Genomic DNA, 14,729 nt, shown 5'->3' on the forward strand with positions numbered 1-14,729 from the left:
TGAACATGAAGTACACTGAAATCTCTGATTAGGGAAATCAAAATTGAAAAACAGCAAAATGTTCTTTGGTATAGCTGAGAGTAAAAACACAGGAGTTCCCCATTGTATTAATGGTGAAAGAAAGCCAGTAGGTCGTAGATCATAATTATGGCAAGTTGGTTGGTTGGTTTGTTGTTTAACGCCACACTCAGCAATATTGCAGCTATATGACAGCGGTCTGTAAATAATCTTGTCTGGACCAGACGATCCAGTGATTAATATCATGAGCATCGATCCACGCAATTGGGATCTATGACATGCATCAACCAAGTCAGCGAGCCTGACCACCCGATCCCGTTAGTCGCCTTTTACGACAAGCATAGTCGACTTTTACGACAAGCATAGTCGCCTTTTACGGCAAGCATGGGTTGCTGAAGACGTATTCTAACCCGGAATCTTCACGGGTCCAAGGCAAGTTGGGGTTAAATACCATGATTAGTTTCGGTGTAAATGTGAATTCCCTTGGCCCGCTGGCCTTGAGTAATAGTTATCGTAATGCAATGCAGTCATCCTGGCTATTCCATCTATCTATTTCCTGCTGAAGTCTTGGCTGCTAATTCACTGAAAGAGGCGCATCAAATGCTGGACCAACGCTCAATTGACTGAAAGTCAAATGCACTTACATGTCAAAGGGCATTCTCATTTGTCTGCCAGTCTTTATCTTTTAAGTTTTGACAACACTAAAGGCACAAGGACAATGGAACTAAACTTTGCATGTGTCTTAAAGATGCATGCGTGATTCTGATGTTTTGAAAAAGTCAGGTGAGCTTATGTCATGGCCTGCTTGTCTGGCATCAGCGCCATCAATATCTTCTGTAAACGTCAACTCCTCAGCGAGTGAGTTGATTTAACGCTGCCTTAAACAATATTCCAGTCATATCACAGTGTGTCAGCTTAATGTGGGAGGAAAGCCCAAGCTCGGATGTTAACCACTGAAACCCACGAGTACAGGTATGGCGCCGACAAACCTTGATATATAACCGGGGCTAACCGGGATTCAAACCCACAACCATAGGAACAATAGACTCATTGTTTATAATTCTAAGAACGCCACCTCTATTAAATTATTGCCGTACATCCTGTACTTTGGCTGCAATATCACAAAACTAATCTTCAGAATTTCAAGTCCTCTTCACCGTCTAATTGCTGTTTTCTACCCCGAAGGTGACAAATACTATAACCATATGCTCCTAAATTATGTGGTATGTAATATGTTCTGTGTGGATTATAGATAGTAACTTGGAAATCATGATTTAATGTCCGTTTTGTAGACTCTTGTTTCTTTTCCTTAGTATTTATTTGTCTTTAACTTTTCCCTCATTTCTATCCAAAATATTGTTCAAGAAGAATTCAGATGAGCTACAGAGCCTTGTGACTATTTTTTAAAAATCATTTGTTGCTTTGGTATTTGGGCAGCCGGGTAGCCTAGTCGTTAAAGCAATCACTCGTCACACCAAAGGCCCGGCTTCGAATCCTGACATGGGTACAATATGTGAAGCCGTGGTAATGCTGGAATATTTCAAAAAGCGGCATAAAACATCTCACTCACTCAACCCCAATAAAAACAAAATACATATGAATCAAACATAACATTACACAGTATGTTTATTTGACAACATCATATCAATATATACACAATTCAACAAAAATATGAGTGACTCTTAAATAGGACATTTTCATAGACTGAAAGGTCAATATCAAAACATGTAGTAGTGCAACTCTAGCTCTGCAAAAGAAACAAACTGGCGTTTACTTATTTCTATGAGTTATTCTTTACTTTTCTCTTAGTGATGACCTTTCAAAAATATCTCAATTAATATTCAAGAATCCTTCCCAGTGAGCTTCAGAGCCTTGTGTCTATTTTTTGCATAATCTTTAAATTTTGCTCAAAACGAAATATATATGCTTGAAACATTATGCAAATGAACACTCTAAGACTAAACAGTGTTTGACAACATCATATCACCTTAGACACAAATCAACATGAGAGACAAAATCTTAAATACATAGTATACTATAACAGACATGTAGTAGATGAATCTGGTAGGGTTGGAATTCTGGTTCTGCACAACAGACCTGGCATCAAGACCCAAATCATTAGTTTCCTAGCTAATTTAGCTCAGTTCATTATAGGTTACATTAGGGTTGGGTGTCCCAATCCACTAGGGCTGGGACTGTAACTCTGGGGTACCCAGGTCTGGTGGGTACTGAGTAGGACCCAGGTACCTTCAGGACTACCCGGACCCGTGGTTAGTCACGTGATATATTGCTTAATGACAAATATTATCTAGAACTCTATGGTTACGCTATTCTTTCTGACTATGCATTCATTCCTTCTGACTTTTCATATGGTTGAATAAAGATATAACTAAGTCAACGTCAGTGTTTGTATGACCAGATTGTTTAATACATGTATCTAAATACATTTTGCCAGGGCTATGGTAAAACTATTCCCAATCGGACATTTTGTACCTATCTCTTGAGACCTACAGTGGGTAACGGGTAGGGTTGGGTAATAGGGGGGGTAGGTACCCGGGTAGTAAATTTGGACTCGTCCCAGCCCTACAATCCAGTAATCTTAAAATACGAGAAGAGAAAAATAATCAGAATGACAATGCTGTTTTAATGCCACCCACTATAAACATTACTGTGACAATTAGCTAATCCAAGGAGTGTTTATATGACTAAAACAGAAAAATATCAAATGATAATCCTCAAATTGGTTACAAGTCTAAATTTAGATTTGATATTTACAAGGACCAAAACCACTACCGATCCTAATCCTAACTGATATTTAAAAAATCCTGGACAATTCATTTTTTTTTCAATTACAAAAATCTTTTTCACCCCCCACACCCCAAAAAATAGTGTCTGGTCTTGGACAGACAAAAAAGATGCTGGTGAAATCAACGATGAAAGCAAATTTCTAAAGATCTCACACTGCATATATCAACCAAACAAGCAAGCTGCCAAATTATACAGAAAAGACAAAAGGACCACCACAAATTAAAACAGGAATGCACTGTGGTCTGTGTCATTGATTGAACAAGACAAACAAATGAATGATTTGATGGAGATCGCTTCATGGTCACAATTGAGTATCTTGCTATTGCCAGTAATGATGGCTCCATATACTCAGTCCCTTGCAATGACTTCTGAAATTTAGACAGGTTCTGATGATATAAAAATCTTTGTGGCAACAGATAAAAAACAAATGCAGTATTAGAGCTTTGAACAAATCATCAGTCATGTCAATCATATTTTATCTCATATGATCAAACTAATGATAGCTGTCACCTTTCAAATGCAAATTGACAACAAATATACTGAGCATGCATTTAGTTAAACTATTTCACAAAATAACAAAACAACACAAAGAACAATACGTCAATAAGGCCTTGCATTTCTTAGTAACAAAAAGTGAAATAATGTTTCAATTACATTATGAACTAACGAGAGAGAAAAAAGATATTATTGTACAGTCTGTATACAAGGCGATTTTTATGACTTCTTTTGTGACATCACAGCACACTTGTATCCTCGCACTCATAAGGCCCCCCTTCTCCTATGGGTAAAATTTCTTCCCAAAACAGCAGTGACTAAATCTTGTTTTTTCCCCCCAATTGACCTAATTGTAAAGTAACAAAAATGTTTGTCAATTTATATTTTTTTTCTGTTTTCAAGTTTTGTTGGTAAGTCAGTCTCATAAACCAACTAAATAATACATACAAGGCCTAAGAGAAATATATTATGATGAAAGAATCAGCAAAATGGAAATAAATGAGTTCCTGTGTAACGTAGGGTGTATAAGAGCGAACTCATACCATATGTAGTATACGACAAGACCACAGAGAAGAAAACAAAGCTTTGGGGTAATGAACATCCTTGCAGGGGGAAAGCCTCCTGTAATGCCAGACAAACAAACCTAAGCATGGTGAGACTGCTATCTTGTTTCCATGCATCATATTTCACATGGTTTCTATATGTGAAAATGGAGGACTGGCTTCAACATTTAACAAAAATGTGAACGACAACTGTATAATATATTTGTTTATTATTCAAATAAAAGTTTAACTTTGAGCACATCTTAAAAGAGAATCTTATTTTGCTCTCTTGTTTACAATGACAAAGATGAAAAATACAAAAATATCATTTTCACAACTGATATATGTATGGAGAACTCATGCCATTTACTCGTCTCTTAACTTATCTGAACCAGCAAATACAATGAATTTCATAGTCACCACAATTAAGCCGAAACAAAAGCCTTTTACTAAGGTTGATCCACCTGGAATACAATATGGTGAGTTATAACGCATAGTTGCTTATTACTTATGTTAATAAAACAGGTCAATTGTGAGTATTATTGAGATGATATTCGATAGCCATAGATGCTCTCAGACTTTTCTAGGGAAATCTCACATATCAGGTTATATATTTAACAGCAAACAGTTGTAACAATACAAACAATATGTCAAAACAAATATTTCATGAACAGCAAAAGTAAATTTCAACCAGTCTAGAAAGAGAAATGTTTCAATTTAGAATTGACTTCAATATGTTTTTACGTTAATACGTCCATAAATGCAAAAACATATTGAAGTTAATTCTTACAAATAACTATGTCAACAGTAATAACTTCACCGACTGCTTATCCAATCATTAACACACAAATAACTGTAGACAACAATACAAACTTAGCGACATTGTTCAGCGCAATAATGCAACACAAGCCCCTCCCATTTCATATCAGCCTATCAAACAGAAGTCTGTTGGTGGACGGGGCTGAATTCTTTTTCAGTTTATGGAAACAATGCATAAAAAGCTGCTTGATCAGCCAAACAAATGCCACAGAATCACTGCAAATTATTTATTCAAATTACTAACTGAAAGCTAACAAATCGCAACGCCGTCATGAAATATACTCTTGCAGTTAGAATAAGATCATGGTAACCCTACTGTCTGACTGAAATATACACATGAAAATGCAATGTAACTCTACAGATAAACACAATGGTAGCAACCAATGGACACTCAGTATTGGCAGTACATGCACGTTCACACATGAAACTTGGCCATCTTTTCTAGCTACAAAAATAATTTTAGAACACAGATTACAATATGGGTATACTTTTAACATTTTCAAGTTAACAATAACTATAACATAATATAACAGATGCTGCTGTTTTCCTCCTAAGAGTTTGTGTAATCCTCCATATGAGCGAGTCAACCATCGCCACTACTTTTGTGATTGTCTACACTACTTCCTCCATCAGCCGCGAATACATACAGTTGATTTCAGTTTAGTTGCTATTCTTAACCAACAGATCAAGTGATGGCCTGGGTCAAGTTAGTGGCAAACTAGCAAGTACTGACCAATGAGCTATCAGGTTACATCTAAAAAAGGCCAACAATGTGTACAACATTAGCTCCACACATTGCTTCAGTGTCAGGCAATGGTAGGATTCACACAAAGTCTGTGCACGGAGTTCGGGTCATTTCGCATCCTTGAGTTATGCACGGTTTCATTTCTTTCTTACCGAAACAGACCCATGTCAGCTGTATGTACTCACGACAATGGATAAACAGTGTCATATTATATTAGCAAGTGGCATCATGGTACACATTATACATTACACAGCAGTCAAAGCAGTCAGAGTAGGACTTCAGCCTCCTAGAACAGGATTTCAGTTATATCATAGTGTCAGCTGAAGGCTTGTGTCTGTTATTTTCATTTGTAATTTGACCAAGGAAATTCTCCGTAAATCAAGTACGTTATTTTCTTGTGTATAGTGCACAATTGAGTATAATGCACACATCACATTCTTGGGTTTCAAGGCAACATATCTATATATGTAAATTGTGCACAGTCAAACACTACATTGTATCACTTCAGATGACAAATATTAGATAACAAACTTTGTACATGAAAATGTGAAACAAGTGATAAAACACTGGACATGATGATTTACAATTTCAAATGTGTTGACTGTATGCAAGTTTTTTTAACTTTTACCAGATTTTCCAAAATGAGATATGATAATGTTTACATGTGGAACGGTTTCACGGGTCACCTTCGGGGGCTTCTCGTGGTCGTTCTATTTTGATCGCAAAAGCATAAAGTTGACATATAACATTCGAACTGACAAAGTTCATTTCAAAGACCTTTATTTGTATTTACCATATGCTAGCCTTCTTACACTAAGGTTTGTTTTAAAGCGTTGGTAGTGGCAATCTGACCATGGTTGCTGTAAATAATGATGAATTGGTACGATCTGCCCACCTGCCACACGATTTCACCGAAATAATGTAACACTATTGAATGATATCTTGAATATAATTAATAACCAGATAGTGTAATATCGGGACCATGTTGCATACTTCCGTATGCATTTGTAGCAATAGATACAGCGTAGCAAACTCACAATCATATCTTTGTGTTGAGAAAAATAATCAAAACCTGATGTACGTGTGTATAAAGTGCACCCTACTACACACTGCCTCATCTTAAAAAACAGTGAGCACTATATACAAGAAAATACAGTAACAAAAAATACAAAGGACATATCTTGAACTGTACCGACTATTATTCAGTCAACATGGACTCAACCCATACTGTACTCTTGGAATGATGCACTTGTTAGGCCAAGAAACAAACAACAGGACAAGGCACAACGTGTAACAGCTACTCGTCTGCAACAGTGTAGAACTAGCTCACCATGAGAGGGTAAACATTGATGATCAACAGTCTCATTACATATCCTTCTGTTCACAGCATCATTCAGTGGACAAGTCCACAACCAGTCACTCCTCCTTCCAATCATCACTGTACAATCTTTATTGAGACTGATCAACGGAAAAGTTTTCTTTTATGTTTTTCCGGACTCGTACTTGGCCAATGAGATCTTCATTTGTGAGTTTTCTTTCTTTACTTTTTCAAGTTCAGTGCGAAGAACTGAGTTTTCCTTCTCCAAGAATGCAGCTCTCATGGCTATCTGGTTCTCCTTGATGCGCCTGGCGTCCCGGGATCGTTTTGCTGCGACGTTGTTCTTCTTCCTCCGACACCAGTACTTGTCATCCTTGTTGTCGTCAGGGACAAAGATCTGGAAGTACATTGCAGTGGCTTTACAATATGGGACATGGTTTGTTTGCTATTGTTTTTTGGTTTACAGTCACCATGGTTACAGTCACCAATGTCACAGTCAGAAAGAGTCCAGCTACATCATGACTGAAAATAATGGGGTCGGGTCCAGACAAACTATTGGTAAATATAAGATCAACCTCTTCCATGTTTGGGTAGAATGACACACAGTCAACCGACTTTGTCACAATCAACCATCTTGGTCACACAATCAACCCACTTGGTCACACAATCAACCTGCTTGATCACACAATCAACCTAGTTGGTCACACAATCAACCAGCAGGGTCACACAATCAACCAGCGGGGTCCCACAATCAACTAGCTAGGTCCCACAATCAACCAGCTAGGTCCCACAATCAACCAGTGGGGTCCCACAATCAACCAGTGAGGTTACACAATCAACCTGCGAGGTCACACAATCAACCAGGAGGGTCCCACAATCAACCCACTTGGCCACCCATCAACCAGCTGTGTCACACAATAAACCCACTTGGTCAGACAATCAACCCACTTGGTCAGACAATCAACCCACTTGGTCACACAATCAAACAGCTGGGTCACACAATCAACCAGCTTGGTCACACAATCAACCCACTTGGTCAGACAATCAACCCACTTGGTCACACAATCAAACAGCTGGGTCACACAATCAACCAGCTTGGTCACACAATCAACATTACAGCCTGTTTCTAATTATTGGTCTTGCTGTAATACAGGTTACTTCTACAAAGCCATAACATTAGTTATTAGATATATGTATTACATGAATTAGGAAATGTTTTGTTCCAAACTGGGAATTTTTTATTGACATTTGCTGCCAAATATGGGGCCAAATATCTGCCTCTGAGCAGGTCAAGATAAATACCTAGGTAATGGTTGTCAAGAAAAATGTTGTTCTACCTTTCTTGATTTCTTTATCATGGGCTGAGGTTTCAACTCCTCTTCTGAAAATACCCTCTTACGAGGATCAAAGTTCTCTTGACCTGGAACAAACAAGACAAGTCATTTCAATTCCTCGATACAGTGTCTTTGGTAATGGTAGGTATTCATGAGCGGGTTCCTGATATACAACAAATGGGGATGGATGTTGCGTAGCAGCAAGATTATTACTTTAACATAGCAATGTGCACACATGGTGCACGCTTGCAATTATCTGGACTAATGACAGTTTTATCGTGACATACCAAGTTCTCATGTTTTGTAATAGGTTCGAATGTCATGAAATGGATTATCATGTGATGTCTTGATTCTCATGTGATGTCTTGATATGGATTCTCATGTTTTGTAATCGGCTCTAGGTTTCAGTGAGTGAGTGATGAGTGAGTGAGTATGGTTTTACACCGCTTTTAGCAATATTCCAGCAATATCACGGCTGGGGACACCAGAAATGGGCATCGAACATTGTACCCATTTGGGGAAACGAACCTGGGTCTTCAGTGTGACGAGCGAACGCTTTAACCACAAGGCTACCCCAATGCCCTGACAGAACTTTCAGATAAAGCGTAGCTCTACCTGTCTCACTCTCAGGCATAGGGCAAATCGCAACCCCTCAGGTGAAGAAAATAAATCACTTTCAACAAAAATTGATGAACACAAATAACCCTCAGGACCCAGTGAATGTCTTGTGTTGTCATGGTGGTGCAAGTATGAGGCCCTAAGTTTCTTGAATTACAGTGTCATAGCTAATACGGTACACATGGTAACAGGAATAAATGAGTATAATTTAGCCAGTCAAGTCCATCCATACTAATGGTTCATGTATTAGAAATAGATCTTGCAAGAAAACAATAATTCCTTCCCGGTTTTCACAAGTCGCAGACCAACAGACTATGGTCCATGCCTTACCCAGGGAAATAAGGTATATCTCACAATCTGAAAGCAACCAAGATAAAATGAATCTGTTTTACCTTCGATATTAACGAGAGTCAAATCATCTGTAGACACAGAAAAGTCAACAGATTTAGGACTGGCTGCTGGACTTCCTACAGGACTGTTAGCTGCTGAGGAGGTCACTACAAAGTAGGAAAACATGGGTCAGAAAAACAATACACACCTGGTATGCTCACCAAAGCCAAATCAGTAGGTGAAAGGGCAAAGTCTACTTTAGGCTCGGGCCCACTCGTGTACGACGACTCAGTGGCCTTGGATTCACCAAGCTTACTTTCTGTTGGAGCTGAAAAGGATGCAATAACACATCTTAGTGGCTACAGAGGATCAGATACTACAAGGAGAGAGTTGGGTTTAACGCTGCTTGTAACAGTATTCCAGTTATATCATGATAAGCAAGTCAGTTTGATTTTGAAGGAAAGCCTGATGTGATGTCTTAGACATTTAGCAATTTGGTGAAACCCACAAGCACGGGTATGGTACTGACAAACCTAGAAACATAAAGGGGGCGACTCGGGATTCAAAAACAGGATCATAGGTTTCCCATACAGGAGAAAAACCAGTTAAGAGTACTTAAAATAAATGTTGCACAGTACCGTGTTCATTTATTGCAACAAAAATAACACTGTCAGTCTGCATAGTCCATCACTCACAGAAATAATAGCTAGGAAGGATGGCTATGATAAAGTCAGTGAGTGCTTTTAAGCTGCTTTTCGCAATATTCCAGCAATATCACGTCAGGGGGATACCAGCAAAGGGCTTCACATATTGTACATAAGCGGAGACTTAAACCCGGGTCTTCGGTGTGACGAGCAAATGCTTTTTCGACTGTCATAAAACTGGTTTTATATTTGAATCTGGATAAACCATAAATCTTAGATTGTTAATATTACATTTACATTTATGACAAGAACCCCCAGATTTTCATGCTTAATTTCAAAACACTGCAGGAATTCCAGGTTAGCATGGTTAGAGTAAACCCAGCAAGCTATGCTGGTCGCAAGGGGTCTTGGATGTCTTAGACTTTATCTTGGTCCATTCACTGACAATGCAGTTCACTCTCCTTCCCAGAGTTTCAAGCAGCTAGCATAGTACCTCTGACACAGGCCAGCGCCATGTGATGATGCATCACATCTTTCACAGTCCAGATATTGCACATTGCATATGTTTTTCATCTGTTTCATTTTTGACAAGTTTATATATCTAGATAAACATATGTATCAGAATGGTTAACTTTCATTGAGAAAATATCCTAAATCATGAAAAACTATTTCCATTTGCATAGTTATCCTATTTTTACATTGGTTGTAGGGCACCATGTGCTGTCATCGAAGCCCTACGGAGAGCTAGCGATACGGTCACTTTGATATGTACATATGTATTGTCATGCAACTCGCAGTTGTAGTACCATATCTATATAATTATGCAAAATATGTAAAGCGCCCCCAAAACTTGCATTAGTCCATTCTATTCTGATTTCCGAAAAGCGTGATTGTTTACAAACAAGAGAAAAGTCTGGTCACGTGATATGCAAATAAGCCTGTGGCAGTGGTGTTATGCTAAGCCAGCACTGCATCGGAGTGTGAATGCAGCGACATACGACAGATACCTGATGCTGGTGATGCCGGTTGGCTCTCATACGTGGCAACAGGGGACATAGGCCGTGGCTGTGGCGGTGACTGAGGCGGCGACTGTGGAGGTGACTGTGGAGATGGCAGTGGAAATGGCTGAATTTGACTCGGAGGCGAGGCAGGGGGCAAAGGTGATGCTTTTGGGCTTCGTTGGCCATTGTTGGACTGGCTTGAGGATGACTGAGAGTTGCTGAGCTCGGCCTCATTCAAGACATTGTCCAGATTGATTGGGATGCCATTTTCTGACAGGAATTCATCCAGATCCATGTATTCCAAATTGAAGTCTGTATTGTCATAGGTCTTCTCCCACAAACTAGGGCCAAGGAAGGCCGACCCAGAATCATACAGGCCATCTTTGCCAACTTTCTTGTCCTTCTCTGCAGCTGGAACATTAAATATTTAATATTTAAAAACTACACATGTGAAACTAATACGGGTATCAGTGGTTCTGGTGCTGACAAACCTAATAGTATCAACATCAGGGCGAATGTGGGATTCAAACTTAGGATAATGGGTTTCTGATACACTTCAGGGATGCAATAATTTACAATGCCATATTTAACTGAGTCGCCTGTGTTGAAACAAAAGCTAATTAATTGACCAACTTAACAACAATTAGTAGTAGGACCATACACTGATGATTTGCGATGTTCTACTTCTCGATAAAAGTATCGATCACAGCTGACGCATAGTAAGTATTGATTCTTACCCTACATGTTTGCTTAAAAACTTTTACACCAAATACTAGAAGTGAAAATTAGTGAAAACGATGGATATGAGCAAATATAAGTTTCAGTTCAGATGTCATTTCAAAATAAGTTCATATGTCGATAAAACTGATTTGGTAAGAGTTACATAAGCACTTGTTTACACCTACACTGCTGGGTTGTTTTTTCCAATATACAGACTGTGATGTCAATTTATGGTTCTAAAGCTCATTCAATCTTGTCCTAGACTCAACTCACTGTGCAACTGTGTCCAGATATCATTTTAGACCGACCCCGAGCAAAATAATCTAATAATGAGGACACGGGTTCTGTCAATAGCTACATAATGTACGCCAGGGTCAATATATAGGTCATTTGGAGTTGGCATAAATTCCTCAACACTCTACACCTAAATAACATAAGAATCAAAGAAATGTGTAGGCCTACAGCTATATCGACTTAGAAGTAAGTTTAACCGCAATCAGGTGTGCGGGCACGCCATAGGCTTTAGGTACATATGTACCTGTCCATGTTTGACCTATATCACTGCGAAGTCACGTTGGAGTAAATGTGAATGACAACAATCAAACAAAATCGCTAAATCATTCCCGGATATGTATCATGAACAAACTACTGTAGTGTACAACGTAGAAACATGAACCATTTTGAATGCTGAAACTGACATGCAACGAAGCGCAGGGGTCTATGCGGATATATCATTTATACTCCACTGTGATATCACACTGGCGATGGTGGTAGATTTTCTAGATGTAAACCATGTCGCTGGAGCACCCACACTGACAATATATACTCACTGTTTGCTACCGGTGGGCTTTGAAGTTCTGGGTTCTCTAGAAGTGCCTTAAGAGTCAAACCACTATTAAACATTCCGTAATTTGCCATTTTTCGAGTTTTCTGTCTGTGAGCGCTAATCCTTCTCAACCCTCAACAGACGATGCGTATTGTACCCACAGTGCGTTCAACCAATCAGAATGGAAATACGGAGATCATGTGACCTGGTGTACGATTGGCGAAACATGACGACAGCTCAAGGCTGCAAGCACGTTTTGGCCATGTGAGCCGTGGGTTATTTTTCTGACCCTAGAAGCGACCTTGGACAAGTGTGGCTTTAGGTGGTCAATAACCCGTGGAGTGGATAGCTATATGTTTGGGCAGCTTTATTGTGCGGTTGAGACATTTCTCGTATACTTATTGATAAGATCTCTCCTTTATGTGGATGACAGGTTCAATAATCATCACGTTTTCCAGATAATCATGACGAGACCGACGGGAATGTACAATGTGGTTATTATTCGTGTGATGTAGATGCATAGGTAGTATATCTTACATATCAGGAATATCTACTTATCCATATCAATCCGACATTTTACATTTCAAAATAAGGTGAAAGTGTTGGTACGCTGGATGCCGACACCTGTATTTGAAATTATATTCCGGATGCTGCTGTGGAGGCCAATGTTATTGTTTTTGTGAAATTTGTTTTTCAGTCATCTATTTTCCAAAGGATAACAAATCAATAAAATATTTAGCCCCATGTTTATAAGCACGCAGGATCATGCATTCTATGTGAAAATCCTATGCTAATTATTTACTTGTACCAGAGTCGCGCGTGTGTGTGTGTGTGTGTGTGTGTGTGTCAGGTGTACGAGAAAAGAGTTACGTACCATTTCCCACTGAAAGTGCTGAACTACGAATCTTTCACACCATATATCCTACATTGATTATTTCTTAGTATTTATTTGATAATTATTTTTTACACTCAAATGAAAAACGATGGAAATTTCAGTTTGCGTCCGTTTAATAAAATTATATTAACAAGTCGCTCAGGTTGAGGTAGCTAAACTCGTATAGAGCGTTATGACTAATATTGCTCTCCCACTCCCCCCTACCCCCTCCCAAATCAAAATGGGGGGTCGCGGATTGATACTGGATAATATATAAAAACTGACATAAACCTACCCTTTTATCACTTACTATAACATCAAATTGTACAATGTATCTATTTGCAAGTGAATGCAATACTTGTTAACCTTCTTTGGAAGACATTGTCACAGGAAAAGACGAGCAGATGAGCAGACGACGCACTAAGGGACGTAACTCCATAGTCTGACAATCCGGGCTGATATCGATCGCCCGTTGAAAATGCATTGACAAGCAATATCAGCCCTGCAGGGGGTGTAATACGGGTTTGGTTAGTACACCCCCTGTGATATGACCGTCTCTGTGTTGGCTCTTTCGCACATGCAAAATGCCTCATAACATTTATAGGTATGTGATAATACATACTATTAAGAGTGGGGCACGGGTGGCCCAGTCGTCTAAGGCGCCGAGATTCGCTGTGCAATGTTGCGTCCCTTGGGCACGCCAGAAACCTGTGATTGTGGGGTCGAATCCCGGTTCGCCCCGATTATGTTTTTAGGTTTGTCAGCACCATGCCCGTGCTCGTGGGTTTCACCGAAGTGGTAAACATCTGAGACCGGCATCGCTTCGGGCTTTCCTACCACATTAGGCTGACACGCTGTGATATAACTGGAATACTCTTAAAAGCGGCGTTAAACCCAACCCACTCACTATTATTAAGAATGGCAATTCAGTATTATCATTTCGGTTGCCTAGTAACAACTTAACTGTCAATCAGTTTGAACGTTTTATGATCACATTCAAATGCCTGAAATTTACAGTATTCTTTTTTTTTCTTCTTCTAAAAGTAACGATTAATCTTTGCGAAAAACACACTTGTAGTTAAATAATGATATTCAAGTATATTATGTTACAAAACATGACATATACGTAGGTTTATGCCAGGAAGGCATCACGCGTATGAATCGATTTTCTGACAACGTCGATTATCCAGCTGGTGTATCATATTGATGGCGAGAGGTATAACGTTTACGTTCATGTTATTAGTTTACGGATTTTTGTTTGTGAAAAATACTGGTCATGGAAAATACAATTAAAACGATATCAGATTATTTTGTTTCAAAAAGCTTATTAGCCTGTCATAAAAATACATCAATAAAGCCCATGTAAGTCTACAATACATGTAGTTGGCAAGTCTAGATTGGTGCAGTTTCATAAAATGAGTCTTTAGGCTCCTTTTTATTTATATCCATTAGGATAATTCAACAACTGTTTTTCTGAAAAATATTTCACTTCAGATATTGTGTTTAATCATTGGGCAATACTCTAGTCTTACCCTCTAAATGAAGTGACGCATTTCTACCGCGCTTAATATATCCTCATTTAGAAGAGCAGACAACCCATCTTTGTAGTTTCCATTATTGCACGGCGTTAGGTGTAT

The 14,729-nt window shown here is 38.9% G+C and overlaps 1 protein-coding gene across 1 annotated transcript; it reads right to left on the bottom strand.

Annotated features, from left to right (window-relative positions):
- Positions 1 to 1,626: 1,626 nt before the first annotated feature.
- Positions 1,627 to 12,385, bottom strand: LOC139450770 (thyrotroph embryonic factor-like). The gene is made up of 5 exons (XM_071232600.1): positions 12,223 to 12,385; positions 10,679 to 11,083; positions 9,090 to 9,194; positions 8,083 to 8,165; positions 1,627 to 7,142 (listed from the first exon to the last, which is right to left on the bottom strand). Exons 1-5 carry the CDS (start codon positions 12,308 to 12,310, stop codon positions 6,909 to 6,911), a joined length of 915 nt encoding a protein of 304 aa, XP_071088701.1. The 5' UTR covers positions 12,311 to 12,385; the 3' UTR covers positions 1,627 to 6,908.
- Positions 12,386 to 14,729: the final 2,344 nt, after the last annotated feature.

The sequence above is a fragment of the Haliotis cracherodii genome, unplaced genomic scaffold (genome assembly GCF_022045235.1).
Source record: "Haliotis cracherodii isolate W230 unplaced genomic scaffold, xgHalCrac1.p SCAF_8, whole genome shotgun sequence".
Lineage (NCBI taxonomy): Eukaryota > Metazoa > Mollusca > Gastropoda > Lepetellida > Haliotidae > Haliotis > Haliotis cracherodii.